Source organism: Rhinolophus hipposideros (genome assembly GCF_964194185.1).
Source record: "Rhinolophus hipposideros genome assembly, chromosome: 20".
NCBI lineage: Eukaryota > Metazoa > Chordata > Mammalia > Chiroptera > Rhinolophidae > Rhinolophus > Rhinolophus hipposideros.
Window position 1 is genome coordinate 48,783,298 of NC_138066.1, and position 27,457 is coordinate 48,810,754.

At 54.2% G+C, this 27,457-nt stretch overlaps 1 protein-coding gene across 8 annotated transcripts in view; it reads left to right on the forward strand.

Moving 5' to 3' along the window:
- The first annotated feature begins 507 nt into the window (after positions 1 to 507).
- Positions 508 to 27,457, forward strand: part of TMEM94 (transmembrane protein 94) — a 31,698-nt gene continuing 4,748 nt past the window's right edge. Inside the window, exons 1-20 of one of the 8 annotated variants that reach the window (XM_081028455.1) lie at positions 508 to 618; positions 8,685 to 8,812; positions 18,178 to 18,297; positions 18,593 to 18,720; positions 19,014 to 19,150; positions 20,647 to 20,849; positions 21,205 to 21,356; positions 21,718 to 21,820; positions 22,024 to 22,110; positions 22,351 to 22,467; positions 22,835 to 22,891; positions 23,156 to 23,260; positions 23,406 to 23,558; positions 23,854 to 23,997; positions 24,541 to 24,850; positions 25,155 to 25,328; positions 25,748 to 25,850; positions 25,952 to 26,169; positions 26,845 to 27,026; positions 27,119 to 27,257. In XM_081028455.1, coding sequence (XP_080884581.1) covers positions 8,789 to 8,812; positions 18,178 to 18,297; positions 18,593 to 18,720; positions 19,014 to 19,150; positions 20,647 to 20,849; positions 21,205 to 21,356; positions 21,718 to 21,820; positions 22,024 to 22,110; positions 22,351 to 22,467; positions 22,835 to 22,891; positions 23,156 to 23,260; positions 23,406 to 23,558; positions 23,854 to 23,997; positions 24,541 to 24,850; positions 25,155 to 25,328; positions 25,748 to 25,850; positions 25,952 to 26,169; positions 26,845 to 27,026; positions 27,119 to 27,257 — 2,656 coding nt within the window. In that variant the 5' untranslated portion in view covers positions 508 to 618; positions 8,685 to 8,788. Of the gene's footprint in view, positions 619 to 8,684; positions 8,813 to 12,763; positions 12,911 to 18,177; positions 18,298 to 18,592; positions 18,721 to 19,013; positions 19,151 to 20,646; positions 20,850 to 21,204; positions 21,357 to 21,717; positions 21,821 to 22,023; positions 22,111 to 22,350; positions 22,468 to 22,834; positions 22,892 to 23,155; positions 23,261 to 23,405; positions 23,571 to 23,787; positions 23,998 to 24,540; positions 24,851 to 25,154; positions 25,329 to 25,747; positions 25,851 to 25,951; positions 26,170 to 26,844; positions 27,027 to 27,118; positions 27,258 to 27,457 lie in introns of those variants that run through there. The other 7 variants (XM_081028450.1, XM_081028454.1, XM_081028451.1 and 4 more) reach the window with 7 other exon arrangements.

Sequence of the window (27,457 nt, forward strand, 5' to 3'; positions counted from 1 at the left end):
GAAAATGGCAATGTTGCCTTAGATTCGCCAGCTTTGGTTTGGACGCAGTATTACTCCCTGAGGGACTCCCTCCAAGGTCTCTGAGCAAGATGTCTCTAGGCATGTTCCTAGCAACTAGGAGGGAGCTTAGGTGACACGGGCGCTCTGCAAAGGGCTATTTAAAAAAGAAAGAGAGCCGGGGAGGTGTGTGTGTGTGTGGGGGGGGGTGTGACTCAGTCCATCTTTTTAATGTAATGCCGTAAGAAAACTAACGCCTCCTCTGGACCTGAGAACGCCCGAGCATTAACGCCCAGAAATGCACAGTGATTCCGTGTTCTCCGGCTGGCATCACTTGGCATTTAATTCCGCCAGGCTCCTAAAGGGGTGCTTGCAGCTACAGCCTAGCGCGTCGTGAAGCCAATAAGAAACTAGAAATCCCCGCCCGTCTCGGATTTTAACCAATCGACGGCCAGAACATTAGTTTGCCAGCGGCGTCTCTATTGTCCGAGAAGGGAGCCAAGCCCCCTTAGAGTTGCCAGTAAGGGACATGGCTGCGGCCCCTGGAGGAGGGGACCTGAAGTGAGGAGGGGGCAGGGAGGGGAGAGGACGCGGGCGAGGAAGACAGGCCCCCGGGCCCGGGTAAGTACAAGAAGGCCCGTGGCCCGAAGCAAGGGGAGCAAGGGGGCGTGGTGCTTGGCCTTCCGAGTCCTCTGGATTCTTGGCCGAGGCGCGGGGGGTCTGCACCTAGGGGATGGCCTCCGGGAATCCCTTCGGAGGGGGTGTCAAGGGACTGACTCTTGACTCCAGCTGTTGGCCGTTTCTTTCCTCCAGGTGCTCACACTTGCCCTCGGCCCTGGCTAGACCCATTGGAGGTCCCGTGTCAGAAATCTAAGCCTCCCGCCAACAAAGAGCCCCTTCCCCTGGTTTGTTGTGGCTGGGCCCTGGCCCGGAGGGCTTTCGCCAGAGGGCAGACGTACAGTGTATTTATAGGCCTCTGGGAGTCCCCATCCCGGGCCCAACACGGACGTTGTCTCCCCTGCGCGCGCCCACAGCTGCTGCTGCTCGGGCCCTCGTGCTGACCGTGTCCCCTGTGTGTCGATGGATGGAGCCAGCCCAGGGGCTTCTCAACCCTGAGCAGCTGCTTTGCAGTTCGGAGTGCTGTGCTTTAAAAAAAAATTAATAAAAAAAAAAATTTAAATTTCCGTCTTTCCAGAGTCGTTTAAAGACTCATTAGAAGCAACCAGAGGAACACAATAATTGCCATCCGATTTACTGATTCGTGTGCCACTATTCTCATCCCTCTGCCGCACACCCCTAACGTCCAGTTTTTGCAGCCCCTCGTGTGCCACGGTGCCCTGTGCCAGATGCGAGGGAAACCCTGCTCTCCTTTCATTGGTGTATAACAGCAGGCTACACTTTGGGGCGTTCATAGATTTGGTCATGTGCTGCTCCGTCCTACCCTCTCTTCGGAGTTTTTGTATGGCTCTTGGGGGGAAAAGGAGGGAGCTCTGTATTGAATTTGTTTTCCTTCTAGTGTGTGATTTTGTACATTAGAGGAGATAGTAATTTTCTCCTGCTTTATTCAAGACATTCAGCTTTAGTGGCGTGGTTCCCTTATGCCTGGGTACTCTTAGAAGATGGAAGTAAGGAGGGCGGAGTTGTAACGTTTTTATTGTACAGATATAGAGACTGCCTGTCGGGAGAGGCAAAGGGGCAGGGCCAGGGTCAGTTACCAAGAGCCAGGGCTAGAACTTTGTAAGTCCAGATTCTGGAGTTCTTTATCCAGTAGCGCCAGTTTTCCCTGTGTATGATCTGAGGAACTCAAGTTCCCTAACTTCTCTGGGACTCTTGCACGGTGTTTGGGAGCATTAAATGAGATGGTATGTAAGGGATCGCTACATGCGGTTTAGCACTTACTAGGTTCTTGATACAGTTTCATTAATTTTAAGTAACCAGCAAGTAGTTCACTGGCCAATTTCCTGCATCAATATTTATTGTGGTCTCTCTCAATGTTTGGGGGCATAAATAATTACCATGATTCTCAGGGAAGGCAGGCAGGGGTGGAGTCAGGGCATAGTAACCTCAGCCTCCATTTTTGGGAACCATTGTAGTGTGATTAGAGATGTTATTAAGGGGAATGTGTTCTGTGTAAGAACAGTGTGGAGGCAGAAAAAGGTTAAGAACCACTGAAGAAAGAAGAAATACCACTGATATGTCTTTATAGTAATATTGGCAAAGAAGAACCCATCTTAGTATTGTAACTGGGTAATTTTAAAAGTTAAAAACAAAAAGCCATAGCACAAGTAAGTTTCATTATCTAAAGGTTATCAAATAAAGTTATCCATGGTTTAAAACTTTTGAAAATCACTGTAAAGATCAGAACACATCAGAACGTAGACTATCATTAAGCCTGGAACTGGGGATAGCATGTTCAGATAAAATCCACATACTCTGCAGGTCTTATTTTAGCTGCCATGTTTACTTTAACTTCCTTGCTCACTGATTCTTGTTGTCAGAACTACAAACAAGGAAACTGGTAGATACCATGGTGTAGTACATTGACCAGGGGGGTGGAGTACAAACCATCCCTTTGATAATCAGTTGTCAAATAATTGAGAGTTAACTGCCCTTGAACCCCCACCCCCACTGCCCCCTTGTTTGTGGTGATCTGACATCAGAAGATTAGACCCAGAGAGCCAGGGCAAGGCCTTGAGATGGAAGAAAACAGAAAGCCCTTCACGTTTCTATTTTGAGAAGTTGCTAGGGAGTGCCAGCTCCAAGTGTTGAGAATCAGCCTTTTAGAAAGCTTAACTCCTGCACTGCTAATGAGAAACGAAGGTCACAATCCTTTGGTTGGCCCCCACTGCTTGCTCTTTCCCTAATGCTGGGACTCGGGAAAGAATTTCTATAGGGAAAGGGAGGAGCGCTAATGTAAATATTGCCTACACCCAAGGCTTTATTGAACCTTATTTGGTGAGTCAAGTATGAGCTCTTATAATCGCAGTCAGATTTGGGAAGCCCCAAAGCCTCTAAGTCCACTCTGGGTGTTCAGATGAGAAGGTTTCAGGTCACGGTTGGCACTTCTCCGCTGGTAGATGTGTGTCAATGTTTTTATCATATGATGGTGTCAGTGTTATTTCCATAAGACTTTCTTTCTTTGCCTAAAAGATAGGCTTCTTTAACAATATTGTTTGAACGCTGGTTCCCAAGCAGGCCTGCATTTGTTGACAATAGCACAGGTGACATAAAGGGTAGGCCATGGCTGCAGAAGGAATGTTTTTCTTCCCAACGGACCTGCCTGCCTGAATGCATGGTTCGTTTGGTGATCAGGGGTTTGTGTAATAATAAGCTTTGCCTGTGGCTGCCGAGACAGTAGTAAACAGTATCAGTCACGTGGCATGGTGAGTAGGGTAAGGGCCAGGTTTAGACCCGGTAGGAGGCCTGCATCAAGCTGGGCACATCTCATACTGATTGCTTTGGGTTTTGCTAGCTCCAAAGGCCAAAAGTGATGGAGGAGAGAGGGGTGCCCAAAGGAAGGAGACCCTTTCAGGGGTCTTTGAGAAACCAGAAATCTTAGTATAATTCTATGCACCCAGTTTTCTTAATTTCAGGATCCTCTTGAAAAAGAGATTCGTGGTAAAGGCCTTCCTTACTTAGTAAGGAGGTGAACAGAAAAATATTGGGAACTACTTAGAATAGATATACACTGGAGAGAGACTCAAAGGTATTTAAAAGAGCAGAAGCATCTCTAAAGTTGACATGGAATGCAAGGGGGAAGATCTCTTAGTAACATAAGCCAGAGGCAGTTGCACAATTAGAATCAGAAGTTGCTGATTTTTTTTATTGTGATAAAATATACACGAACTTTACCATTTTAAAGTGTACCATTAAGTACACTGTCTTAATGCCACAGTACATTGTTGTGTAACCGTCCCCACCATCCATCTCCAAAAGTTTTTCATCTTCCCAAACTGAAACTGTCCCCATTAAACACTAACTCCCCATTTCCCCTCTGTGTGTCCCACCCCACTCCCCTCTTCCGCCCAGTCCCTGACTACCACCATTCTACTTTCTGTGTCTATGAACTTGACCTCATATAAATGGAATCATACAATATTTGTCCTATGACTGGCTTATTCCACTTTGTATAAGGTCTTCAAAGTTCATCCATGTTGTAGCATATGTCAGAATATTCTTCCAATTTAAGACTGATGAATATTCCATTGTACTCGTATATATATGTCACATTTTGTTTATCCATTCATCTGTCGTTGGACACTTGGGTTGCTTCTATCTTTGGCCATTGTGAATAATGCTATGAATATGCGTGTACAACTATGAGTCTCTGTTTTCACTTCTTTTGGGGATATCCCCAGAAGTGAGAGGTTGCTGATTTTTAAAAGTTCGTGTGATACATGCACATGGTTTGAAAATCAAAAGGCACAAAGTATATACAGTGAAAATTCTCCCTCCCACTCCTGTTCCCAGCCACTCAGTTCCAATTAATTAATTTCTTCTTTTGTGGGTTATGCTTTTGGTATTGAAGCTAAGAAATCTAACCTTAAGTCAAAAAGATTTTCTCCCATCTTTTCTCCTAGAAATTTTATATTTTCACATTTAAGTCTGTGATCCATTTTCGGTGAGTTATTGTATGTGGTGCAGGTTATATTTCCAGATTCTTTTTCTGCGCCTCGGTATTCAATTGCTCCAGCCCAATTTGTTGAAAAGACTAGCTTTTCTCCACGAAATTGCCTTTGTACCTTTCTCGAATGTCAGCTGACCATATGTCTGGATCTATTTCTAGACTCCCTATTACCAGGCCAACACCACACTGCCCTGAGTAGTTACTGTAGCTTTAGAAACTTTGAAGTCGGCTGGTGAAAGTTTTCCAACTTCTTCGCTCTCTTGAGGTCGTCTGATTTGAAGATCTCTTACTGTAAGTGGAGTTGATTGAGCATCTTTTCATATGTGGAGGTTACCTGATTTCTTGGTTTCCTATGCTCAGTGTTAGAAGAGACCATAAAAAGTCATCGCTTTCTTATTTCCTACCTGATGTATATATTGTCTCCATAATTTCCCAGCCTCTGCTGGGATCTCTGTGGTAATGGGGAACTCATTTCCTCTCAGCGCAGCCTGTTTCCATTTCTTAAATGCAGTCCTAAAAATATTGCTCTACCTCCCTGTATGTTCCCTCTGCTGATCTAACTCCTGTGTTTGGAGCCTCCCGGAATAAGCCTGGCTCTTCTTTCTCCTGGCAGCCATCACGCGCTTCTTTCTAGCCCTGCTCTCACTCGAGGTGTTTCTGATGCGCTGGCTAAGCGTCTTCAGTTCTTCCTATTCTCACGTCGTGGTTTCTCCAACCTGGTTGCTGCTATCTGGAAGCATTCCAGCTTTGTCAGTGTCCTTAGTATGATGCACAAATGAAGAAAATATTCCAGGTGTGCTCTGATAGGTGCAGAAATCAGACTTACTCCTCTCTTTGCGGGGATGTGGCACGTCTGTTATTGCAGCCTAAGTGTGAATGAACTTTGGGCGGCCATGTCACTTTTATTGCTATTGCATTTAACTAAGCCATTTATGGTAGATTGATACAGGACTTTTTGAACCTAAGCGCAGGACTTAATATTGAATGTATTCGATTTGGCCCATCCTTTCAGCCTGTTGAGATCTCTTGGATCTTGACGTTGGTCTACTTTCCAGGTTTATGCCACCCAAGAATTTGATGAGCATACCATCTGTTTCCGTACTCAAGTCTTTGATGAAAGTATTGACTAGGGTTCCACCAAGGATAGAACCCTTAGGCTTGCTAGTAAAAAGCTGCCTCCAGCAGAACATCAGTCCATCAGTTAGACCCTTTGGGCACAGCTATTCAGCCGAATACAAGTACCTCAAATTGTGTTTTTGGTGTGTTGAGCATGGCTAGAGTGCCATCTCGGTTAAAGAAGGTTATATTCGAAGGGAAGAGAAGGATAGCCAACTCCTTACCTTGCCCTCAACCTGAACCTCGGGCACCCATTTAGCTCTTTTGGATGCTGTTTTCTGAGTTTGGTAGCAGGAAACATCCAGCCATGTTTTCATGGCTTCTCTGCTGCCTTTGTGTAGATACTTGTCAAGACAAACCAAGAATATCATTGTTTCCTTCTAACTCTTCTGCCTGTAATTTCTTTCCCTTCCTCATCTGATTCAGGCTCTACCCTCTTACACTCCTGGGACCACTCAGAAACCTTCAGTGACGCCTCAGGGCCTCTTTGTTTTGGCCTTCAAGGGCCTCTGCATTTCGGCCCCTGATTTCCTGTCCTACACAGTCCTTCATTTCTTCATTCTTACCTATTCAGGCCTTCTGCTCTAACCAAACAGGTCAGGTCACCAGCTTTCAAAAAGGCTCCTGCATTTCTTCCTTGGTACTTTTGTTGGGACTTAACCGTTCTTGCTTGGGTTGCTCTCCCTCTTCTTATTCCTAAGCTTTCTTAAGTACACAGCTCGGGCCTTCTTCTTCCTGAAGCCATCACACAGCCTCTCTTTCTCCCTAAAGTCCTGCAGCACCTGTTTGCAATTCTCATTGAGTATTTTAATTCCAACTTGAATTTTTGCTATCTTTTTGTCTTATTTTACTATAAGATCAGGTCTTATAATGCAATGTAATATAATATAATACCGGGTATAATATAATATAATATAATATAATATAATATAATATAATATAATACCGGGTCTTATATTAAATTTTGCTCCAAAAGACGCATTAGAGCTGATGGTCCAGCTAGGTCTTATTTTCAGGGAAACACGGTATGATCTAATCTTCTGCAAATAAAGACAGTTTTACTTATTTCTTTACAATCTTTATGCCTTTCATTTCTTTTTCTTCTTACTTTTGAGTCCTCACCTTGATCATATTTCTTGTTTGCTGATGACAGTAATGGCAACTATGTATTTAGACCTACTATGTGCCAAATACTGTACTAGACCCTCTGCATATAATATTTTACATAATTCTTGTTGCAGCTCTGTGAAATAGGTACTATCATTTCCAATCTGTGAACAAGGTCACTGAGGTTCAGAGAGAAAAGTCATTTGCCAAGGTCAGTTAGCATTTGATAACATGTTGCAGTCACGATTTGAACCCAGGGGCATTTGGCTTTGAAGCGTGTGCTTTTTTTCACAATGGGCCAGGAGTTGAATTGGCCCTTTAAGGATATAGCTGCTGGTTTCAGATCAGACAGTTGAGGACAGCTCTCTCCCAGAATCCCATGTATGGAGTGATGGGAAAAGAGAGACTCTTAGAAAAATGTCCTGCTCCTGGCTGCCCTCTCTGAACTGCTGTGGTTCCAGCTGGCCACAGAGTTATTTCACTCTTGTAGTGTTGGCAGGAGTTAAGCATAATTCCCATCTGGCTCCTGGTGCCTTTCCTTGTGTGGCAGCTACCTCATCCAGCCCTTGCTGGCATGGGGTGTCATGGGGACCTTGAGCTGTACTCATAAATGGCCTGGGCAGCCTGAGTCAGAGCGGCCTTGGGGAGAAGTGGATTCGGCCTCTCAGGATCCCATTTCAGTTGGCTGCCGAGACCGAATGTCACTGCTTGGCGAGGCTGCTTCCAGCCTCACTGTCTGTCACTGACCCTTTGGGGCTTGCTCAGCTCTGAAAGCCCTGGCTGGAAAGACAAGGGTAGGGAGAGACTTGGCAGTGCAGACTTGGGGTGCCTTGTGAGGAATCGGATGGGATTTCAGAGAGTTGGTGGTGGTTCAGAGCCTGGGCCTCCTGGCGAGGGTCCTCTGGACACAGCTTTGTTCTTTCTAGACAGAGCTTTTATGGATCAGGTCTCTGGACTTCCAAACAGCTCCTCTTAACTGCAGACCCCCAAAAGTACTGCCCTAGTCAGCAGGTTAGCGCTTTCTCTGTGAGGATTCACCTGGCACCAAACCAGATTACTCAGTGGCACTCTTTACCCAAACACACCCTGGTCTGAAATCATGAAAGTGTTGGCTGCCAGGATGGATGGGTGAAGGTCAGGGGTTGTGTGTGGGGGGGAGGGGTGCGGAGCTAGGACTACTCTTCATCTTCCAGATTGTTGTCAGAATGGATCGTCTCTCCTTGTGGGCATCTGCCAGGTGCCTGAGCACTGCCCTGTCGGCAAACCGCACAAGAGGTCTGGTTGTCCGTGGGCATGTATGTGTTGGCATGGGTGGTGTATGTTCCCCAGAAAATGGAAACAGATGGATGCCAGGCTCCTGGTGGCAGCAGTGGAGTGATCACGTCTCTACTTTCTACCAGCTCCACTGCTCTCCCACCACTCTCCTGATTGTTCGAGTTGTGTCTGTAGATTCCAGTTGATGGTAAAGCTGACCTTTACTTTCTGAAAAGCTGATAAACCGAGGCTTTTCCTGCCTGCTGGGAGTCAGCAAGGAAAAGGGTACACATGGAACAAAACATATGTGCCTCCGAATATTAGGCTTCGAAGAGGGAAAGCTGTACCCCAGCGTCTTCTCCGATGCTGTCTCCCTCGTGAGCTCAGAGAGAGGAATTCATCCACAGTTGACTGCTCAGGGAAGCTCTGCTGCTAGCACCGGCCGGCCAGGGCACTTGTGGTCGGTGACACCAGTTCCCTCCATGGACCACTCTGTGATTTACATGTTACTGTTGTGTTTCACAATAGCCACCCATTCCAGCAACCTCGACTCATGCAATTTCTTTTTTCTTTTTCCCCCCAGATGCTGTGACTGCGACAGTCACTGGGGTTTGTACATGTTGGGGAGGAGCCTTCCTTTCGGGGGTGACCACACTCATCTGGGCATGCCTGCAGTACTCTGGGCCCATGGACCTGAAGGAGAAGCGTGCGGTAGGCCATCTTCTGCTTCCTTGGGGCTACTGTCTGTGTGTCTGTTGGAATCTGTCCTTATGCTTGCCCGGGAGGTCCCTCTTTGGGGGCTTTAAACCAAAAGTCAGAGGGGATGTGGCTCTGAAGTTTGGGGTTTACGAACGTGATCATCTCTGAGAGGGTGCTGTGCTCAGCTGGACAGCAGAGACCCAGGGAGCCCCCAAATACAGGACGAAGGTGGACCCGTTAACACAGCTGCAAGGGCGCGGGTTTCTGGCTTGGGTTGGCTCCGAGCCAGCCTTCTGCTTCTTGCCCAGGGGTGTGTAATTTCGTTTGTTTGTTCTTTGCTGGGGCTCTGCCCCAACCTGCTGAGCCATGTTGAGTACCGTTGGGCACCCCCTCTGTGGTTAGGGAAGAGCTCCCCAGTCAGACTCCAAACACAGCTGCATAAGCAGCTCAGCGGCGGCCAGCGGGTGCAGGCCTCCTCCTCCCAGCCTGACCTCAGCTGCACCGGTTCCAGGTACGCCGTCTTTGCATGGAGGTAGATTTGTCGTCAGAGAATCCCTCTCTTGTGACAAGGCTGCCCTAGAGGAGGTCCTTTCATCTCTTCCCTGGACGGCTGCCACACCTTCTAGCAGGTCCCTGTCTCTCATCTTCTTCCTCCATTTGCTGTCAAAGAAAACTGGCCAAAATACAGAGCTGACCTTTTGTTACCCTTGCTTAAATGTTCTCAGTGGCTTCGTGCCACCTGCTGAAAACTTTTGGTGTGGTGGAGAGAGCCCTCCATACTCCTGCTCCTGCCCATTTGCCCAGAGTCCCCAGTCTCCTCTGCCGTGACCTTTACTGCTAGTAATTTGGAATGCTTCCGAGTCCGGACGCACGCTCCACATGCAGGCTGTTACCCTAAAATACCCCCCATGTGTTTTCCTGGCAAACTCCTACTGTTCTTTCTTCAAGACCCTGTTAGGCATCACCTTCTCCAGATAAATCCTTCATCCCCTCTCCAGAGGTCCCTCCTTTCCGCAGCATAGTACTTCCACCATCGCACTTGCTACACGATTGAAATAACCAGGCTGTTCCTTGGCTCTTAGCATACACCCTGCCATGTAGCGAGGGCTTATTAAATATTTATGAACTTGAACTTATGGGTAGTCATCTTCCTGCCCAAGAGATGTTGGGAAGTCTGGAGGGCGGAGGGAGCTGTGTGTCCACACACCGTGCTGCTGGCGGTACTTGGCTGACGGCTGACTTCTTCAGCTCCAGGTGCCTCCGGGCCAGCTGTGGGACAGGCTGGTGGACTTGAACTTGAAGCAGGTGTGTTCAGCCTCCTGTTCACAGATGCCTCTGGATGCTCTAGCCATGCTAGCAATGATTGGCACACAGGGAAAGCTACACTTACCTCTCCCCTGGGGGGTGCAAGGCTGCTGCATACAGTTGCAAGGGCTGTGCACTGCTCAATTCCAGGGGAGGCCACAGGGATTACTATCCTTACAAGCCCATTTATACAACTCAACAAGGGCTTGTATAATCCCAGAGGCTATGGACTTATAGCCCAGGGGTGTGTAATTTCGTTTGTTTGCTCTTCGCTGGGGCTCTGAGGCTATGATGGTATGCGATGTGGTGGCCTGCCTGGGTGAGGCTGAATGTCCCCAAAACAGAGGACAGTATTGTCTTCTGATTCCAGCCTGTTGCTGAAACATTAGTTCCTAGTGAACTGCGGAAGCAAAGTTCTGTGATCCAGGGAGTTGGCTTCTCTCCCAAGCCTAAGGAAGAACACTTGAGAGCCCAGGCTGGTTAGCTCTCATGGGACATTTTTCCTGGAGGATTTTCCTTTATCCTCTTTATCTCTTTCTGGATAGTTGACTCCTGAACTGGAAAACGTTGTCACCGTCAGCAGCAGCCATATTTATGGGACGTTTCCTTTGGGTTGGTAGAACTCCAGGCACTGGGGAGGTGGCCCCTGGCTTGGAGAAGAGGCTTGCAGTCTAGTTGAGGAATTGATAATTCAAGCAGCTGAGTGATAGAACCTTGTGAGGTTTCTCCCTTGTGAGTTGTGTAAATGAGCTTGTAAGAATAATAATCCCTGTGGCCTCTGACAGTCAAAGCCTTCTTGGAGGAGTGGGAGAGAGAGAGAGTGGGATGGGGGTCGTGGGAAGGGGGCCTGTCGTCCCTGGGCTGTAGCCCAGGATCGGTTTGGCTGTTGCTGGTTGATTTTCTGCACCCTGTCCCCCTTCTCTTTGTGACCTGCTCATCCTCTGTGTCCCCTGCAGAGCCTGCTCTCCCCTTCTTGTCCTCCAGCCTGTGGTGGACCCGCTGGAGCAGTGACCATTTGGATTTCTGCTTCTTAGATGCAGAGTTGCCCTTTCACTTGGCTGAAATGGGCAGTGTAGGAAGGGGGCAGGCTGCGTTGGGGGCCCTGCGGAACCCCTGGGTCAGATCTTGTGAGCTGTTCTTTCTAGGGCCTCTTGCACAGGAGGGAGCGTGTTTGCTTGGTCGTGGTTCCCAACGATCAGTGCCTTGGTAGAAAGCTACAGGGAAAGCGTGACCTGGGCGCAGGGGACAGGGTGACAGGAGTCTTTCTCTCTGCATTTGCTAAGGCTGCAGCCCTACTGCACAGGCAGCAGACCTCCTTAGGTGGCTGCTCCAAAGCTGACCCTGCCTCCACCTGGCCTTCGCCTCAGGGAGCCTTCTTGCCCTTAACCTCTGGACTACCTGGGCCCCTCCTTTTCTTTCGGGGCCCCACAGGGAGCTGTGCGAGAGAAGGGGGAGGGGAGAGGCTCTCTTCCCTTCCCTGCAGCTAGAGATGATGTCGTCTAGGAAACGTGGGCCCTGGAGAAACGTGCTGGGGCTCCAGCCGCAACTTTCTGGTTATTGGGTCATTAGGCTGTTTCCTCTCCCTCGGGGTTTTGCGGCCCCATCCTCAGGGTGGCCTGGACGTAGGCAGAGAAGTTTCCCATTCAGTCCCAGGGCCTTTTGCCCTCCTTCCCCCAGGGGAAGTGCTGAGAGCTTCCTGTAGGTCAAACTCGGGGTCCTAGAGCGATGTTCAGGCTGTGCTGGCGCTCAGGAGGGGCGAGGTGGGAGCCCCAGGTCGCTGGCCTCCTGCTTCTGCCTGGGAGATGCGGTGGCCGCAGTCTCCTGGTCCCAGCAGCCATTCAAGTGCATCACAATGCAGAGGGGTCACCAGCTGCTGGGGATCTCTTCTTGGGCATTGAATAGCGGCTGTTGGGGTCCCCGCACCACCTGTGGTGGGAAGGTGTTGGGTTCTAGGTATTGCAATCCTCAGTGGAGGCGCTTCCTTTCAGCTGCTCTTCCCTCTGCTGCTGGGTTCTTCCCTGGATGCTTCCGCTCTCTTCCTGGCCCCCTGTGCTGCCCCCCTAGAAGCCGGTGCTCCAGTCTTCTCAGGGTCACTTCTTCCCGCTCCATGCAGGATGTGCTGCTATTAATAACTTGCAAGTCCCCTCTCCCCTCCTTCCTGCAGCTCTGACTGTGGAAAGAGCTGTTTGTTGTTGGCTCGGCTCCACGCAGGGAGCCTCCGTGATTTGGGGGAGCTCTGGTGATGGCAGGCTCACCACACTGGGGCCCCTAACTTGCCCAGGGACTTTGGCCAAGGAAAGGCAGTCGGGGGAGGGAGACCAGGTGCTCCCTGACTGACAGCAGCCCTGTCTGCATAGCTTCTCCCGCCGGCCACCCTCTTGGCTGCTCTCCCTCCTCTGCTCACCCTGCAGTGGCTCCTCTGATGAACGGGCCAAGCTCCTGGACATCTGGCAGAACATCCCCAAACTTTCTCCTCTCAAGCCCCTCTCCTCCCTCGCGCTCCCTCCTCCCTCCTGCTGCCGTTGCAGGCTGCCTCCTCCTCTTCCCTCCCCCAGTCTGCAGCGTGACTGGAAATAGGCTGAATTAATCAGCAGATTGAAGCTCCACTGGGCTGCGTGCGGCTCCTTGCTCACGGGCTCTCTTGCTGTCTCCTTTCTTCCTTCTCTTCTCGCACTCTGTCTCCCCAGTTTGTTCTCTCTGCCTCTCTCGGAGGGCCGTGTTGGAAGTTCTGTAGCAGACGCCTTGTGGCTCATGCTCTTTAAGCAGGCAGAGCTATGGATGCCCTCTCAGGGCAAGCACAGCAAAGTGAGTATGCCACCGTGGGTGCACAGTTCTGTGCCAATGCCTCGTTCCCTGCTTTGTGCAGGGGGCTCGGGGGTCGCGGTTGCCATGAGTCTTGATGGATGCTGAACCGGAGGCTGCTCAGAGTACGAGGGAGCTGGGACAGTGGCAGGAGGCTGGGCATGGGAGCCCGGAAGCCAGTGTGTTTAGGGAGCTGCCAGCCAGGCTCCCCAGTCACCCAGGGCAGGACTGGAGCTGAGTTTCCCAGGGGGGCATATGTCTCCAGATGCTGGGACCCAGGTCTCCACACACAAGCGATGGGAGCTCTGGGCCTGGATGCCAGCCCTCCTTGGGGCCAAAATAAAGGGGCTTTTTTCCCTGGACCACGGGGGTCATTGAGTTAGGAGCGACCGGGCCTGGGTTGATTTCTCCCTAGGTCTTGGTGGCTGCAGGGGGAAGAAGATGGGTGAAAGGTTCGTGGTCAGCTTGAGCCTGGAGAGTGAGCAAGGGGAGGAAGCTTGAGGCTTTAACGGGCCTGGCTGCAGACAGAGTCGATTTGTGTCTGGCCAAACTCAGAAGAGATTTGACATGACTGCTATAAAAGACCCCAGCGGACAGTGGCCGAGTCTCTGCTTCGGTGATCCAGGCATTATGTGGAGTCCAGCTTTGGTGCCCTCCCCACCTGCACTAGCCAAGAAGGGGCCAGCCAGTTCTCTTAGTGGTTTCTGCTGTTGTCAAGGATCAAGGTCGAAATTCACTAATTTGTCTCCCTGAGCCCAGGGGACCTTGATTCTGTTTGCTCCCAAAACAGGTGGAGTAGTAAGGAAAACAGCTGCTGTGCTGACAGAACCTTGAGGAGTCCCACAGGGACGGGGGGGGGGGGGGGGGGCTCCTGGCTTTCAGCCACCTGAGACCTGACGAGTGTGGCACAGGAAAGCGCAGGTGTGTTGGCTCTTGAAAGGCTGGTTGGTCTGACCCAGATGCTTAGCTCCGGGCTCTGCAGAGCTGGTCCTGTTGAATAGCAGGTCCTAATTTGACAGAGTTCTTTTCCCACCATGCTGCTCGCCACAGAACTCCCCTGCCCTGCAGTATCCCCTTTGGATGATGGAACAGGGAGAAGAAGTCCAGAGCATGATGGGGGGTTGCTGCCAACTTCTCTGAGCCTGGGCTTCCCAAAGCCTCAAGTTACTCCTCTTGGGTCCAGTTGAGCCTGAGCAGCGAAACCAGTGGGATGGGGTTGGTTCTACCTGCAAAGCATCTTTGTCAGTGGAGAAGCAAGGCCTCGCCTCCCCTCTGGTGTAGAGGCTTCGCTTAGCCATCGCTCCTCACCCTCTCTGGAGGTGCCTGATTGGGGGGTGCGGGGTTAGGATTGGGGGTTTCTGAGCATCTGGGAAGCAGGACGTGCCTTTGCGTACGTAAGGCCGGGGCAGGTTTTCTTCACCCTTCTTGGCCCTGGTAGGCAAGAAAAGCCGACCTCAGATTGCATGTGTACGACTTGGGGCTTTGGTTCTCAGACAAACCATACCCATCGTTACATAGTCTCCCCGTTGGTACCCAGATGATGGAACACACTGGCGTGCCCAGCCTCCCTCATGCTTGGAGAAAGGCTGGCAGAGCCCACTTGCCCACCAGCCCTATCTGCATTTCCCTCGGAAAGGGTGAAGGTCTTCCACCAAGTTCCTCGGCTTTGGCTCTCACACATAAGGGGGGAAAGCCACGGCACAAAGAGGGAAACAGTGACTACCTGGAACTGGGACCCTACTGTCAGAGGTTGGCTGAGGTATTGTCATTTGGGTTGGTGAGCGGCCATGGCAATTGGATAAGGGTGGTTGGGGCATGGCAAGTAGGCTGGCCCAGCAGGCTGTGTCCTCACCCCAGGGCCAGCCTGCACGGGCAGGCATTTTCTTGAGAAGGCATGTAATTACAGAATGACTTAGTTTTCCTCTGCTTGCTGTCTTTAATCGCCAGTCTGGAGTTGGTGCCCCTGGCCAGACACAACATGCGGGGGCAGATGCACGCCATCCGCTCTGCAGGCACCCGCCTGCCTCCTGGCCCATAGCTCCTGCACCTGAGCAGCAGCCTGCAGGTCCTAGGAACCTGGGGGCAGAGAGAAAGAGTGAAGGGATGGCTGGGCAGGGGAGGAGGAGGGCCTGGGTTTGGGGGCGCCTGGAATAAGGCAGCAGATGGCAGGATAGCCCCAGGGCAAGCAGAGGGGAATTGCTCAGTGGCCAAGTTCCAAAGGCCTGGCAAGAGGAGGGACACTGCCCTGACTTGCTCGTGGCTCCTCTTCATCTGTCCCTGCCTTCCAGAGCCTGGTCCTCATTCCAGATGGAGCAGCTTCCCAGGGGACCTGCAGCCCCCTGGGGTTTGTCTGGCCCTTCCTTTCTCCTGCCCAGTCCCAGTCTTTTAAGTATGCAGCCTTTTCACCTCTACAGGCCAGACCTTCCCTGCCTCCAGGAGCTTTTCCTACTTAATCATTTCTGGAGGCTTGGCCTAGGCTACAACATGCTAGGAACTCTCCCATCCACGCTGAGGAGGGCGTTTGGAAAGCTGAGCCTGAGGGAGAAAGCGGGGGAGGGCAGGCACAGGAGGCCCTGCTCTCTCACCCTGGTCCCAGACGCAGTGGCTGTGCTTTCCAAATTTCCTTCCTCCCTGGGCTGGGAGGAACGGGCATCCCCACTCTGGGCTAGCCGCCTACGGTCTGTCCCTTTTGCCTTCTCTCTTGTCCTTCCAGCCGTCCTGGAGATTTCCTTCCCCTGCATGTCAGGAGTCAAGGAGGCAGGGTACAGACCTTAGCCTTCCCAGACATAGCCTTGCAGGGCGGCCCCAGGATCCCTGCCAAAGGGAGGAGGGTACTTAGGAGTACAGCATTTACCCATGCCAGGGTGCGGGCCCCTTGCCCAGGGGACCCTTTCTTCCTGAGCTGAAATAAGCAGTTATCCCCTGTGGGAAGAAGCAGTTCTTATCTTCATAATTCCCCAAAGCCACCGTGGAGAGTGGGGATTAGGTGAGTTGAGGCGAGCGAGCTGGGAAGTCTTTGGGCCAGGCGGGCGGGCACACTCTGGAGCCTGCCCTCATCCCTCAGGCCGAGGAAGCTGGCGCTAGGCGCACGGGCTCCACTCACGGGCATCCTACCTGAACAGATCAGACAGCAGCTGCGGGCTTCTCTCCCCCAGTCCAGCATCCTCTTCTAGTCTTGGAGATGTGTGTCTTGTGAGAGGGCAGCAAGGAGGAAGCCAGAACGTTCCTGGGAAAAGTCAGGGCAGACCCTGGGGAAGGCAGATTGGGTGAAAGGAGTTCAAGGGGGCGGGCCATAAGTGGAGCAGCCAAGGTGTCACCGGCCCAGTGACATTGGTCAGGACTCAGTAGATGACCCCAAGTCCCTTTCCTGGTGCCTCAGGTCTAGGGGTCTGCTCCTCAGTCTCAGGAACGTTGGTGTTCTTCCGGAGGCTCTGGGAAAGCCTCACTCCTCCTCCAGCCACTGCCTCTCCTGGGGACTTTCTTTTACCTGGGACCCCCGAGCTGGGATCTGTGCTTCAGATTCAACCTGGGACAGGCCTCACCCCCAGAGGTTTGATTCAGTAGGTCTGGGCTGGGACCTGGACATCCACGTTTTTAAAAGCTCCAGGTGTTTCCGCTACAGATCCTGGGATGACAACCCCTGATTAAGGTATCATTGGGATCAGTGAAGCTACATGTGGGTACGTCTGTTCCTTCCTTCCTTCCTTCATTCATCCATTCACTGAGCTGCTGCTGTGCGCCGGGCACTCAGCAGTTGGTGGGAGGGGTATGGAGATGGAAGAACTCAGTACCTGTTTTCAAGGAATTGGCAGTCTAGTGGAAGAGGCAGACAAGTAAATCTATAATGACAGCTCTGTATGAGCAGACTGTGAGCCAGGGAGCTATTGGAATACAAACCTCCCCCTGTAAGTGCTGACCTGGATTTTGGAAGAATTTCCTAGAGCTGGTGATGTTTGAGCTGAGTCTCGAAAGAGAAGTAAGAGTGGTCTGGGGCGGGGAGTATTGTTCTTGACTGGGAAAATACATAAGGGTATTTGCACATGAGCCAGAGGAGCATGGCAGGAAAGGCAGGAAAGGAGGCTGGAGAAGCCGACAGCTCACAGAACACACTCAGGACTCTGGACTCGATTTTAAAGGTGAAGGGGGTCAGGTGATCACACCAGTGCTTGCTCTGGCCTGGGTGTTGCAATTGGTTTGGACAGGTAGAAAATGGAAGTAGTGATTGGGGGGCAGAGAGGGGAGGGCAGGGTTGGGGTGAGGGGAAGCCCAGAGTCTGGGGATTTCAGCTCTGGCCTGGGCACTCAGGGGAGATGGTCACTGCAGGAGGCGTGCAGACTCTGGCAGGGAGAGCCAGGTGGCAATTTCAGGGTTTTGGATATATGGTGCCTGGGAAACAGGACTCAGGTGCCTGGGAAACAGCTGTGAGGCAGTCAGTCAACAAGTCAGAATTTGGAGCAGTGGTTAGGCTAGAGGTGAAATCTAGGAGGTGTAAGCTTGTTAACAGGTGGTGGGTGCTTCTGTAACTGTGGCCGAGGTTACCTGGAAACGTTTGTAATGTTATGAAGATGTGACAGAGTGACTGTGGGCTAGAGGGAGGGAAAAGAACAGAGTCAGAGCAGGAGAAGACAGAAACAGGGGGTTTCAATGCGGAAAGGCCAGATTGGGGGTCTCAAAGAACAATGTCGGTGGCCCCCAGTGTCACCCAGAAATCACCCCGCCATCGTCCTCAGTGAGATGGGAATATGATGTCATTGGTGCACGGTCCTTTCCTGGAACAGCTGTCTTTTTTCTGAGATTGTTTCCTTCCTGATGTTGTGTTGTAGTTTTGCAATCCCCTCCTTTTTAGGAAACGGTGGTAACAGAAGATGGTGGGGTTTTTTTCTTACTTTTTCTTCTAGAAACATGCACTGCTAGTATCCCTATGTTAGTTCTCCTCTTCCCGTTCCTATGTACTGGAATCTAAAAGATGGCAGTGGTGATGGCAGTGGGTAGATTTGAGTGAACGGTGAGTTAGAAAACACTGAGTATGGAGTTTAGCTTCTGTTTTTGTTTGAAACTTGGCTTTGAAGAGTGGGGGACTATGTACTCAAACATCTTTTACTTTGGTGGAGATTTGAACATGCTTACACCCGGAGGGACAGGGGCGAGTGGAGAGAGAGGAGGTGAGGATCCGGAGTCGGGGGAAGGGCCTGGGGAGGACAGAGGGGGCCCCGTCTTGGCAGGACCTGGGACCTCTGGGGAGATGCTGAACGCTTCTTGCTTCCCCACAGGGCGAGCCCCCCTTGGCCCTGGGCCTGTCCACCCAGAAGGCCCTCAGCATCCTGAAGCAGCAGCTGGAGGCGGTGCTGGAAGAACACCTGCAGGAGCAGAAGAAGCGTCTCGCGTGGAAGGTAGGCCAGAGCCTCGTGGGGATGGCAGAGAAGCGTGGGGCCCACTCTCAGGGCCCTGGGTGCCAGGACCCCACCGAGACATCACTGAAAATCAGAAAGAGCTTGGGGTTCCTTTTAGAGTGATGTCCTGGCCCCTCTTGGTGTGGGAGCCCAGCGGACCCCAGCCGAGAGCAAAGAAGACAAAGGCAGCCTCAGGGGCTGGGCGGGTGTTTGGGGGAAGGCGGCCAGATTCTAGCTGGACGGTCGGAGAATCTTGGCTGCTTCCTACCTCCTGGTCCCTCCTCTGTCCCCGCAGGAGCTGTGGAGGAGCAGCTTCCTGCACCACGGTAACCGCTGCTCCTGTTTCCACTGGCCGGGCGCCTCGCTCATGCTGCTGGCCGTGCTGCTGCTGCTGGGCGGCTACGGGGGCCAGCCGGCCGGCAGGTATCCGCTCCTGCCCAGCCTCTCCCACTGCACCCTAGGGGCCTGCCCTCTCCTGCCTCAGCGAGTCTGCCGTCCCTCCTAGGGCACCCCAGGGGCTATGGGCTGCTGCCCCTGAGCTGCCCCCACTGCCGGCGCCTGGCTTGTTTAGGGGTCCTCCGTCCCTTGGCTGGCTGGGGACAGAACCAGAACGAGACACTCTTTTCAGAAGGGACTGGGTGGGGTGGGCGCGGGGTGGAGTCCAGGGTCCTGGCTTGGTGGGGTTGGTGCTAGCAGCCCTCACCCCTTCCCGCCAGCCACGGGGTGGAACTGGTGAACGCCTCGGCGCTGTTCCTCCTGCTGCTTCTCAACCTCATCCTCATCGGGCGGCAAGATCGGCTGAAACGTCGGGAGGTAGAGAGGAGGCTCCGAGGGATCATTGACCAAATCCAAGGTGAGGCCAAGGGTCTCATTCCCACGTCGGTTGGGAAAAGGTGCTCCGTGGGAGATCGGAACCTGCAGAGCTCCTCCTGAGTTCCAGTGAGGGCCCCAGGACATAGGCATTGCCTCTGCTTGGCATTCCAGGGGCTCTTGGCATCAAGAGAGTTGGCAAGATGCCCTGCCCTCTTTTGAGCAACTGTGGGTACCCAGGCAGTGGCCTGGGCAGGCAGGAAGGCTAATAGCGGCCTAGGAGGCTTGCAGCCTTGCTCCGTTAGTAGGGAGACTAACAGAGAAGATCCTTTGTCTTGGCAGGAGGACAGTCGAGATTTCCTCTTCCAAATCTGCCTTGTCCGGTGGTACTGGGTCAGGGGAGGTGGGAAGGCAGACCAGAGATGTCTGAGATACCTACAAGAATTGGGGTTGGGGCAAGGAGCTGGGAGCCCAAGGTTGAGCCACCCAGTTCCTAAAGGAGAAGGGAATTGTGCAGGCAGGTTTCTGCTCATCCAGCCACTCAGCTCGTGCTTCTGAAGCCCTGGCTATGCATTGAGGACTACATTAGGCTCTTTTGGGAGACGGCGGCTCCTGCTTTCAGGGGGCACATGGCAGCACCTCTCTCTGTTCTCTAACACTACTGGTGGTGGAGGTTTAAGTGCTAATTGAGAATCTGATGTGATTAATTGCAGCCATGTGCCAGGCGCTGGGAGTACAACAGTAACCCGGAAAGGCGGGCACTGCTCTCTGGGAGCTTAGTCTCTCGCTCAGGAACCATCGGTGGCTCCCTCTTGGTTATCAAAGCCATGCCATGGGGCTTCCTCTGGTGCAGGCTCTGACTTTCCGCTCCAGCCTCTTCTCTTGCTCTCCATCCTCACGTTGTAACAACTCCCCACTCCTAAACCCACTGCAGACTTCCCTGCCTCTGTGTCTCTGTCCAGCTGTCCCTCTGCCTGGCATACTTCTCCCTGGCTCGTCTCCCGCTGACAAAATCTCGCCCACTCTTTAAGGCCTATCTTCAGTGCCCCCTCTTCCATGAAGGCATCTCTGATCACCCCAGCTCTTCAGTGCTCCTGCAGCTCTGGGGTCTGCTTTCCTACACTCCTAGCACATGTGTTTGCCTTGTTTGGAGTTACCTGCCCACAAGTCTTATCTCCCCTTGTAGGTTGTGGCTCCACGGGCAGGGACTGTGTCATCCTCACCTTTTACCTTTGTACCACTCGTGGGTTCAGCATTCCCCTCCAAGACCTCAGCAATGTTTGTGAAATGTATTTGAAAGGAACAGGGGTACGAAGAATAAGAGCTTCAGAGGAGGTGGAAGTGCCTGGGCCGAGTGCTTAGGAAAGGCTTCACGGGGGAGGTGACCTTGAAAGAGGGGAAGTGTTGAAATGAACGCTGTGGGTTGACATAAGCCTTCTGGGGAAGGAAGATGGACAGGCAAAGCTCCACGCTGTGTGCTGGGTCCGGCTGTTGTGCAGAGTCCTGAGTGAGTGGTCTCCCCCTTTCCATTCTCGTCAGATGCCCTCAGGGATGGCAAGGAGATCAGGTGGCCAAATGCCATCTATCCCGACCTCCACATGCCCTTTGCGCCATCCTGGTCTCTGCACTGGGCCTACAGAGATGGACATCTGGTCAACCTGCCAGTGAGCCTGTTGGTAGAAGGAGACATCATAGCTCTGAGGCCCGGCCAGGAATCGTTCGCCTCCCTGAGGGGGATCAAGGTAGCTTGAGGCTTTTCTCCTTCCCTGGAAATGCTGTGGGCACATCCATAAGCAACGGTGAAAGGGTCCCAGGGCTTAATCCTAAAGCTTCCTGGGCGCCTTCTAGGCTTCTTGACAGGGGCTGCAGGGGAACGGAGAAGGGCTGGGCCATCTTTCTTCTCCTTGTCCTGTTCTTTCTTCTCTGATCCTCAAGCTGCTAGGCGTCCGGTCCCACAGGCCCCGCTCCAACTGACTCTGCTAACGGATGGTCCCTAACCCCATGAGATGTCTCCATGTAGCTGGAATTGTCAAGGAAGAGTGGCTTCCCGTAGAAGCCTTTCATTGTCCTCCCCCTTCTCCCCTTTGTGTCTGGCAGGATGATGAGCACATCGTTTTGGAGCCAGGCGACCTGTTTCCCCCTTTCTCTCCACCCCCGTCCCCCCGGGGAGAAGTGAAGAAAGGGCCACAGAACCCCCAGCAGCACCGGCTCTTCCGTGTCCTTGAGACTCCTGTGATTGACAACGTCCGGTAGGGGTGCTGCCCTGTCTTCCTCCTGCCCCCGGACTTCTCTTCCTCAGTGCCTCCTGTGAGCAGGGGCGTGGGTGACACGGAAGGAGCCTCTTCTTCCTGGGGCCCCTTAGGGCGAGCACCGCTGTACGTTCTCCTCGTTAGCGTCCTGTGAGCATTCTGAGACTGGGTGGTTGCTCCCCTCCCAGCCTGAACTCTGAGGGGACAGCTGTGGAGGCCTCAGGCCCCTCTCCCGGGGGCCACTTGGCTGGCACTGAGGAATTGGAGGGAACTCTGGACTCTGTGCTCTCCAGTGAAGGTGCGGGTTTCCGGCCTTTCCCTGAGCAGGGCTCACTGAATATAGGGTCACCTCCTCCTGCAGATGGTGCCTGGACATGGCCCTGTCCCGCCCGGTCACTGCTCTGGACAACGAGAGGTTCACAGTGCAGTCCGTGATGCTGCACTATGCCATGCCTGTGGTCCTGGTGCGTGAGGCGAGGGGCCGGGGAGAGGGGCAGGAAATGGGGGAGCCTCAGGGCCAGACGCAGGTGAGCGTGTGAGCGGAGACGGGCCGCAGAGTGAGCCAGCCAGGGTCGGGAGTGTGAGAGGGCAGAGAAAGGGGAGTCTTAAAGCCTGGGTCCTTCTCTGTGGGAGGGCATCAAGGCTGCACCTCTCCTGCTCCCAACAGGCCAGCTTCCTCATCACCAATGCCCTGCGTTTCATGCTGAATGCCCCCGGGGTCACGTCTTGGCAGTACACCCTCCTCCAGCTACAGGTAATGACTGTCCTTTCCTCCCCATGCTTCTCTCTTACCTCATGTTCCCTGACTCTCCCTCCCTCTCAGCAGCCCAAGGGTCCTTTAGGCTTCAGCTTAGGAACGCCTGCTGCCCTTCCTCCCTTCCTGCCCCCAGACAGCTGTCCCTTTCCACTCAGGGAATGGCCCCAGGGTGGGGAAAGCCCGCCCCTCGCTCCCTGCCTCCTTCCGTCCCTGTCAGTGTGGTTCCCTCTTTCCCAGGTCAATGGCGTCCTGCCCATCCTCCCCCTGCTCTTTCCTGTCCTCTGGGTTCTGGCAACCGCCTGTGGAGAAGCCCGAGTCCTGGCGCAGATGAGCAAGGCCTCCCCTAGCTCCCTGGTAGGTTTTTGCAAGGCATCTGGGGACAGTGCAAAAAGAACAAACACCAGGAACAAAGAGGTAGTCTGCTGTGCCCCAGGGGACAGGAGCGGGAGCCCAGTCCCACTGTGGACCCAGCGCCTGGGCAGCCCTGGGCAGTTCTCCAGCGCTTTGTCCTGTCCTTCCAGGGGAGCCTCCAGGCCACGCCCTGGGGGTGCGTGAGCATCCATCCTGGCTCTTAGCAGACAGGGAATTTGGGGACTGCTGGTGTCCTTTACCAAAGGCACTGGGAGCTGGCGTGGGGCCTGCACCTGCCAGCTTGGAGGCCTGTGCCAGGGCTGGGGCAGGCAGCTTCCTCCCTGAGGCTCACCCCGTCTTCCCCATGCAGCTGGCCAAGTTCTCGGAGGATACTCTCAGCAGCTATACAGAAGCCGTCTCTACTCAGGTACACTCGCCCAGGAAGGGTTCTGCCCCAGGCCCCTTCTGGAACCCGGGGACTCCCCTATTGTGTGACCTTCCAGCCTTCAGCAGGCTCTTGGAGCGGCCAGCCCTGTCTCCCTTGGACAGTGTGTCACTGCCCTGCTGAACAAATGCTTCCCCGCCCCAACTTCTTAGTGCTTCCTGGACTGTCTCCTCTGCTGGCCCCAGAGGCTGTCTCCAGGGAAATATGGCTGAGTCCCAAATGGCCTCATGGACTTTCTCCCACCAGGAAATGCTACGCTGCATTTGGGGCCACTTTGTGCAGGTGATCCAGGGGACATCACCAACTCTGAGCCACAGCTCCAGCCTGCTGCACAGCTTGGGCTCTGTCACGGTGAGGGCGGGCCCTCCGGGAGGACCCTGTCTCACTCAGCAGGCCTCCTGCTTGGCTGTGTCTGGGTGCCTGTCTGCCACTTTAGTGGACGCTGGCAGGTTGGGGAATGCCAACCCCCTTTCCCAATCCCCATCTCTCCCTGCAGGTCCTGTGCTGTGTGGACAAACAGGGAATCCTGTCATGGCCAAACCCCAGCCCTGAGACCGTGCTGTTCTTCAGCGGGAAGGTGGAGCCCCCGCACAGCAGCCACGAGGACCTAACGGATGATCTGTCCACCCGCTCCTTCTGCCACCCCGAGGTAGAGGAGGAGGTACGGCCGGCTCCCTGGGGCCCAGCTCTGGGCCGGCCGGTAGCCTCGGGGAGGGCGAGGAGGGAGAATGAGGGCTCAGGTGGCATTAGGACTGATTCTGAGCAGTTCAGGCAGAGCCCCCAGACAAGGCAGTGAGGGGACATCACGGCCCTGCCACCCTCGTCCACGGCAGCCGTCAGGACCCTGGTCCGAGGCCTGTACTCCCTGCTCTCCTCAGCCCCATGAACGAGACGCCCTCCTGGCCGGCTCCCTGAACACCACCCTGCACCTTTCCAATGAGCAGGAGCGTGCCGACTGGTCTGGCGATGGTCCCAAGCCCCCTGAGCCCTACTGTCACCACAGAGCACATGGCCGCAGCAAACACCCGTCCGGCTCCAACGTGAGCTTCAGCAGGGACACAGAAGGCGGTGAACAAGAGCCCAGCAAGGTGAGAGGAGGGGGCGGAGAGCCACCACCAGGCCCGGGGCATCCTGGCCTCCTCTGCTGAAGGGGCCCGAGGGGTGCAGCCCAGCCTGGATGGTTGGAGCCGAAAGCACAGGTCCTCAGGCCTCCAGGCTTGGCCAGGCAGGCCTCACCCAGGGCTCCTACATGAGGTGGGTCCCGGCCCCCTTTCTGGATCTCGCTGAAGGGTGTTGGGGGGGGGGTCAGGCCCCTTCCTCCTAGTCACAGCCTTCTAAAGACAGACAGCCAGGGGCTTCTTCTAAAATAGTTTCCCTGCAGAAAAAGATCCTTCACTGTTTCCTCCTTGATCTGCTCATCCACTTATTAGGAGTTGCCAGTGTCTGGGCAGGGATACTAGCGGCAGCCAGGAACTCAGGAAGGACAGGGAGAGGATTTGGGGGTGGGGGGACGGGAGAGCTGGAGCATGTGAGCACGCCCTGCGGGGAAGGGAGTGGCTTCTCTCAGGGCCGTGCCCACACCCCTCCCAGTCTGAGGCCCCCTTCCCCCTCTGCGTTCCCTCCATACGCAGCCTGGGATGGATGGGGAGCCCTGCGAACCCGAGGACTTTGTGTGTGACTACCACTTGGAGATGCTGAGCCTGTCGCAGGACCAGCAGAACCCCTCCTGCATCCAGTTTGATGACTCCAACTGGCAGCTCCACCTCACGTCCCTCAAGCCCCTGGGCCTCAACGTGCTGCTGAACCTGTGCAATGCCAGCGTCACTGAGCGGCTGTGCCGGTTCTCGGACCACCTGTGCAACATTGCCCTGCAGGAGAGCCACAGCGCCGTGCTGCCAGTCCATGTGCCCTGGGGCCTCTGCGAGCTCGCCCGCCTCATCGGTGTGTGCTGCTGGCAGGGCTGGTGGCTGGGCCCCGAGAGGAGGCGGGGCCACTGGTTGTCCTGGCGTGGCCTTTGTTCATTCACCCACGATTGTGTCCCACGACTTAGCCTCTGATTGTCCCTCTTAACCAGGCACTGCCTGCCGTTTCACAGTGCTTCCTAATCTGGGAAAATAACCGATTGTGGGATGGAAAGGTGGAAGGAGCCAGCCTAGCCGGCCTAGATTTCTCTCCACACCAGGGAGGGCGGTGCAGTGGTGTGGGCTTTGTCGCGGAGGCTCTGAGTGCTGCCCTCCTCCCGCAGGCTTCACTCCGGGGGCCAAGGAGCTCTTCAAGCAGGAGAACCACCTGGCACTCTACCGTCTGCCCAGTGCTGAGACCATGAAGGAGAGCTCCCTGGGGAGGCTCTCCTGTGTCACCAAGCGGCGCCCCCCGCTCAGCCACATGATCAGCCTCTTCATCAAGGACACCACTACCAGTGAGCCTCCCGTGCTTGGCCCGCATCAAGGCCAAGCCTTCCAGGAGCTTGGGGCAAGGCTCTGCCCTCCTCATCCTTTTTAGGGAGTCCTGGGCAGACGAGCACTAGACAGCTTCCCAAGACCTCAGACATGGCAAGGACACGGATTGGATTGGGGGACCAGGGCTGGGGTGGTGGTAGCCAGAGGATGGGACTGTCTGTAGGGTGCGCAGCTTAGTGCCTGCGTTACAAGCCCAGAGCCCCCCCGCCCCCCCACACACACTCCTACAGGCTGGCTACTATGAGGCCTGGATAGTTTCCCCCACCCAGTGCTCTTTAGCACCCTTCTCAAGGATGGCAGTGCGTTACCTGTGGGGTCAGAGTGAGGGCAGGGGTGGCTTGGGGCACTCATGGTTTGGCCTGTTCCTCTCCTGCCCCAGGCACAGAACAGATGCTGTCCCATGGCACAGCTGACGTGGTCCTGGAGGCCTGCACAGACTTCTGGGATGGAGCTGACATCTACCCTCTCTCGGGTTCCGACAGGTAGGTGGCAAGAGCAGTCAGCTCAGGCGGCCTGCTTGCCCAACTCACAGGCGAGTGCTCCCAGGACCAGTCGCCTCACTTCCGCCCTGTTTCCCTGGCAGAAAGAAAGTGCTGGATTTCTACCAGCGAGCTTGCCTGTCGGGTTACTGCTCCGCCTTCGCCTACAAGCCCATGAGCTGCTCCCTGTCCTCTCAGCTCAATGGCAAGTGCATCGAGCTGGTGCAGGTGCCCGGCCAGAGTAGCATCTTCACCGTGTGTGAGCTGCCCAGCACCATCCCCATCAAGCTGAGCAGCCGCCGGAACAGCTGGAGCTCTGATGGTACTGGGTGCAGCCGTACCCGTTGGGGCCAGGCATGGGGAGGGCTTCCCGAGGGCCATGGACTCAGTCATAGCAGAGGGGACACTGGGCACAGCATTGGAGCCCGAATGCCATGGTGGCACTCACTATCTGGTGATGTGGGTAAGTCCCCTCATCCCCTCAATGCATAACTAGGTGCTGCCTCTGCTGTCCTCACGGGTTTCTTGTCTGCTCCGTTGGGATATAATATAAAGTGCCGTCCTGAAAAGTTATAAAGTAGCAGTGTTCATAGAGCATTAGCTGTATTCGAATCAGACAAAAGGCCAGGTCACAAATCCCGCTGGAACAGAGGGACTCAGAGCTCCACTGACCCCCACCGCTCCCCACTCGGTCAAACACTGGGTCTTATGACCCGAGAGACTGGATTGAAGTCTTGGCCAAGAGTGGGGCCAGTCCCCTAGCCTGGACCAGGTGGGGCTCTGCTGTGTCTGTAGGATCATTACCGACTGATGGGTATCTTTCATTGTCTTTCCTCCTGTGTCTGTTGGCTCTTGCTTGTGTCCCGGCTGCTTGTGATCTGCTCGGGCCGCACGCTCTTTGATTTGGGTGTGGCATCTGTGTGTGGTCCTGGCTGCATCCTGGAATTTGCCGGTTCCTGGGTGTCCTGGCTGGTCTCTGCCATGTGCCTACCTGAAGAAGGGATCGGGGAGGTGCTGGAGAAGGAAGACTGCATGCAGGCCCTGAGCGGCCAGATCTTCATGGGCATGGTGTCCTCCCAGTACCAGGCCCGGCTGGACGTCGTGCGCCTCATCGACGGGCTGGTCAATGCCTGCATCCGCTTTGTCTACTTCTCTCTGGAGGATGAGCTTAAAAGCAAGGTGGGGAGAGCCACGCCCCTTGCTGCCCCTGAGCCCTGTTCCCACGGGATTTGGGGCTGGCCTATCTGTTCATTGCCATCTGTCGTTTGCAGGTGTTTGCAGAAAAGATGGGCCTGGAGACAGGCTGGAACTGCCACATCTCCCTCACGCCCAATGGTGACATGCCTGGCTCTGAGATCCCCCCCTCCAGCCCGAGCCACACCGGCTCCCTGCATGATGATCTGAATCAAGGTGAGGACAAAGGTTTGTGGTGGGGACAGGTGGGTGTGGGTGGCTCCCCGCCTTGGAGCTACACTAGGAAGAGCCCCCCCATAGAGCCCTCCTGATACATCCATTCTCATGAAAAATGGCTCTCCCTGCGGTCATGGCTGTTGACGGGAGGCAGGAAATTCTGTGCCATCTTCAGGGCAAGGAAAGGCTCCCAGAAGGCT